Source organism: Morone saxatilis, unplaced genomic scaffold, assembly GCF_004916995.1.
Source record: "Morone saxatilis isolate NCDOM2014 unplaced genomic scaffold, NCSU_SB_2.0 Contig23, whole genome shotgun sequence".
NCBI lineage: Eukaryota > Metazoa > Chordata > Actinopteri > Moronidae > Morone > Morone saxatilis.
In genome coordinates, this window is record NW_023339796.1 from 19,267,466 (window position 1) to 19,272,234 (window position 4,769).

Consider the following 4,769-nt stretch of genomic DNA (forward strand, 5'->3'; position numbering starts at 1 on the left):
ATAAATCTATTTAATGAATCTATAAACAGGGCCAGGATTTGAGTTCCCGCCACATAAATAAATGTTTCTATTGATTGATTGATTTTATTTGTTAGTGTCCTGCACCATTTGGGGCCCAGCTCATATGGGCTTACAAGACACAGAACAAACAATACATTGACTTTTCACATTATACATGTTAACTGCTTAGATACATTATCTATACATTTAATTTTCCAACATGAGGATCAAAATATTTACCTAGTCAAATCTAATTATACTGAGTGTAAACAATAGATGAGGGATGAGCCTACAAAATATCGACCAATTGTTAAACTGGAGCATGGAGGATAAGAAAATTGGAGACAACCAAGTTCACTATTTACATTTCCAGAGTTTAAACTACAATCTTATCAACTCAAATGTGACAGTTTGATTGTTTTTTTGTTTTTTTTTACATTAATTGTACATGTAGCATTGCTGTAACATTTCAAATTAACAACCAAATAAATAAAATGTAAATAAACAACTGTTATAGCTTCTTGTATCTTTTGTTTTGTGTACAAAATAAAACAAAAACAAAACATGGAAAAGGTTCATATAACAGTATTGAACGTTTTTGTAATATATGCTTAGTAAATGTTATGTATTATCTCGTATGGCACTTTATTTAATCTTGTTTATTATAGTGCTTATCACTTTTCCTTGCTTTATGCTTTTTGTATTTTATTAAAAAGAGCTGAGTAGAAGTACCATATCCACTAGAAATGTTAAATTACCATCAGCCTACACAGAGGGGGATCTAACTGAAACATATTTGAGAACCCCAACGGAAAAGGCAAACTTGTTTAAATTTGTCTTCCTTTAGGCTAAATCCAGTACCACCTACACTGGAAGATTGCTATGGAGAAATTAGAACAAAAAGGATAGAAATAATTCTACCACATTTGGAATAAATGGACCACATTTAAAACCCCAATGTGAGCAACTCTCTTCTTAATAGGACTTACTCATTTATCTGTAAATGGTTGTGAAAAACTGAAACAGGTTTTATGGAAATATATATAAACAAGGTTCTGTACACTGCAATATATAAAGAATATATTTATCTTCTATTATAAGAAGATTCAGCCCGACTAAATACTGCACAAAAGATTCTCAATGACATATTTTTTCTGAATTACTTTATTGCAGAAAAACTCAGTTACTGAACATCTGAACCGACATGTTTAACTTGAACAGAGACAAAAACATCTGGCTCCTGCCGTCTAACAGTTTAGACAAGAGCCTTCATTAACTGTTCTGTGGAAGCTCAACTGTTGTTCATTTTGTTCTCACACTGCCCAAAGAGTAACTATTGGTGGTGTTTGGTTATCTTCTTGGCAAGCTCCAACACTGAGGCATAATGCAGAGTTTTGGATGTCCAGGAAGCTGGAATTTCCTCAAGTCCAACCTGTGAGAATTAAAATAGCCCATTTTATAAAGCATCAGACATACAATATTGGCCTAATATGTATTAAATATAATTAATGTAAGCGCACACCGTCATACCTGAGCGCCAAGGCAGGCTCCAATGAAGGATCCTCTGCTACAGGTGCATCCCCCGCAGATCATGGTATCTCTGACAGCCTGCTCATAGTGCTTGGCTGTCAGGACTCCATGCAGCGCTGCTTGGAACGCACCTGGCAAACCTGAAAGAGCATCAGCACCACATGTGAGTGACGTGAAAGGAACTGGTTGTCTTAAGATTGTCTTGTAAATGACAGCTGCCCGATTACTGATTTTTGCTTCTTAAAACTGATGAAAGCGGCTAAAAGGAGCTTTGTGAGGATACCTCATGTGTTTGGAAACACAGTGGGGATCAGCTCCTTAGGAGTCTTTGATAAATTTTCCTTCACCTGATGAATGTGCCCTGGAATCAATCAGATAAAGATGGTAAACACAGAGTCACTCAAACATAATGAACATATAAAAGTGTAAAGTTACATAAAAAATAAACGTTTGCATGTTACTTTATCTTTAGATTGAGGACTATAGTAACACAACACATTAAAGTCTGCTCACATTATTACATTGTTCAGTATATTAAAGTCACACAAAATGAGGAAGGTTAAACCCTTTAATCACATGACTCAGTCCCATGGTTTCCATGTAGTGAAGCAACAATGCTGCAGGCCTCACATACCAATGACGGCTTTGTCCAGTTCCTGGGGCTGCTTTCTGTTTGGGTCACTAAGCTGATCGAGCACCGAGTCCAAGGCTTTTGGATCAGGACCATTCAGGATGAAATGCTCTAGGAACCTGGGAAATAAGTCAATGTATCATTGATTATGTGTTTCACGTTTAGCTTGGCCCCCATCTGCGCTGATTTCTTTCACTATATGTTTTTTTAAATAAATGGAGGGAATTAATTGAAGCATTATATCTGCCTCTGCACACCTGGAATGTTGATACTTGAGTTTGAGGATTTCTGCAGCTTTCCATTGGAAGTTTAAAGTTGGACATTTTTACTTTACTTTAATTTACTAAGTTGCTAATGATTCAACAGACACCTTTCTGATTTAATCTGTCAAATGTGAAATACTGTACCACATGAAGCAGCCAATGTTATGTCAGAGATATGTTGCGATCATAGCTAACACAGAACATTAGGAAATGTACAGTATGAAACTTTACATTTCAAATTTGTATGTAGAAAGACATACATAAAACTGCTCACAACAAGGTCTGTGGATTCTTTCGAGTAACCGTGTAAATCAATTTTCTTGGTGCTTTGAGCTCTCCAGAATGCCATCTGGTCCCATTTCAGACATCTCTACTGCAGATATCTCCAAAACCCAGCAGCTCACACCAAAACAATCGAGATGGTTAAATAGTAGCATAACTACATGTAAGATGCAACCATTTCCAAATGTAAATGTTTACTGCATCCACTGCAGTTTTTCTATGTGTGTATGCTGGTATTTCCAACTGTATGACATATCTGAAATGTAACTGTCAGCAGAAAAAGTATTTTTGGAGTATTTGTGCCTTTATTGTGTAATAGCGGACATTGGAGAGGATCACGTGTCAGTGTCAGGATTCATCATTACAAGGTAAACTGTCTCTGCACATGTTGCAATTAAAATGATATGGATTTTTGTGATTTACTGGTTGTTTCAAGCCCCAGATTCAGAAGTGAACGGTATTGTCATCAGTAACAGAAAGTGAAAATAGTCAAGTTAGAGTAAACTGATGTCAATGGAAAACACACTGACCTTGCAGCTGCCAGAGTCTCTGCCACACATTCATCATTGTTCTGGGTAACACGGATTGCCTGCTCCACCTTATCCAGCATGTCAGGCTTTCCTGCATAAAAAGCCACTATAGGAGCCAGTTTGGCTATTCCATCAATCTGACAGTCGCTGTCACAGCCTGTGGCAAATACACACGTTAGTTAGAGATCAATCTCTTAGTCATGTCTTACTCACTGTAATTAAATTAGATTTACCTGTCTCCTCTTTGCCTGCATCCATATTCTTCAGGAAGCTCTTCAAACTGGCATGTCTCCATGGTCCCTCGATGGGCAGCTGAGGTCTTGGCCCTAGTAGACACATCATTATCAGGATTCCCACCTTACTAAGAGGAAAGAGTTGAATTCCTACTTCAACAACCACATTAAAGATAGTAAAAGGTCGTTTTCCTACCTCCTCTCTCTCTGTAAGGGTCGTTGACAGGCGTGTCGTACTCTGATCCGGGCCCAAAGAATTTCAGTGTGCGCTGCTTCAGATCATCAACATTTAGCCCTGGCCAAATAGAATACAAAACTTAAACAAACATGTAACTGCTGAAATTGTGTTCAAGTGGTTAATGAGATATAAACCATCATTTTCCATACATATTTATTTGTTCACTGATGAGTTCTTTCAGCTATTTTCTTAAGTGAGGGTCTAATGGGTATGCCACATGTTCAGAACAGATGTTGAGCTCATCAAACTGCTGTTGAGTCGTCTGGAAGTGTCACAGGTCTAATATAATTAGTGTCAACAATGATGGGAAGTGCACACTTGATAAGAAAACCTACTGTCATCAACCACTTTTTTGTCAAATAGCATGCAACACCCGTAAAAAAGTTTGAAGTGGGTGAAGACGAAGCAGCCTACCTCCACATTCAGCCAAGGACTCCAGCAGGACAAACGCCTGGTCTCCGTAGCAGCTCTGCTGGCCCGTCTGCCTCCTGTAGAACGGGTTGGCCGATTCAGGGTGGAACTCAGGGTTTGGACACTGAGCCAGAATCCCCTGCAGCTTCTGGAGGTCGTACACCCAGTGCAGGGGCTGCGCTGTAGGGGACGAGTCATCAGGTCAATTTAATTCTTCATCAGAACCAGAAATTAAATCCTCATTACACCTTGAAATTAAATGGTTAGCTGAGTATAGTAAAGGCACTACAACAGGAAAGAAACACTAGTATTGTCTATAAAGGTTAAGACTCAGAAGACAGCAAAATCTAGAAGCTCAGCAGAAAAGTGCTTGGTACACGTTATAGTCTGTCAAAATTTTTTATTTTTATTTATTTATTTATTTTTATTTATTTTTTATTTTTATTTATTTTTATTTATTTTTTATTATTTTTTATCCATTTATTTATTTTATTTAATCTTCATAATAGCCGCCACCAAGCACCAAGGCACTTTTATTTTTTAAATGTTTTTTTCAAATGAATTGTTTTTTTTTTTTTTTTTTTCCTTTACTTGTCATTTCCTTAACAATTGACAACAGACAAACAACCACATACGATAATAATAATAAAA

General features: G+C 37.2%; 1 protein-coding gene across 2 annotated transcripts in view; it reads right to left on the reverse strand.

Annotated features, from left to right (window-relative positions):
- Positions 1-1,146: 1,146 nt before the first annotated feature.
- Positions 1,147-4,769, reverse strand: part of LOC118335148 (crystallin J1A-like) — a 6,138-nt gene continuing 2,515 nt past the window's right edge. For both annotated transcript variants that reach the window (XM_035671356.1, XM_035671357.1), the window contains exons 3-10: positions 4,122-4,298; positions 3,666-3,764; positions 3,470-3,562; positions 3,237-3,393; positions 2,165-2,280; positions 1,814-1,891; positions 1,531-1,670; positions 1,147-1,432 (exon numbers count right to left, since the gene is read on the reverse strand). In XM_035671356.1, the coding sequence (XP_035527249.1) occupies positions 1,334-1,432; positions 1,531-1,670; positions 1,814-1,891; positions 2,165-2,280; positions 3,237-3,393; positions 3,470-3,562; positions 3,666-3,764; positions 4,122-4,298 (959 nt within the window). In that variant the 3' untranslated portion in view covers positions 1,147-1,333. The remainder of the gene's footprint in view (positions 1,433-1,530; positions 1,671-1,813; positions 1,892-2,164; positions 2,281-3,236; positions 3,394-3,469; positions 3,563-3,665; positions 3,765-4,121; positions 4,299-4,769) is intronic.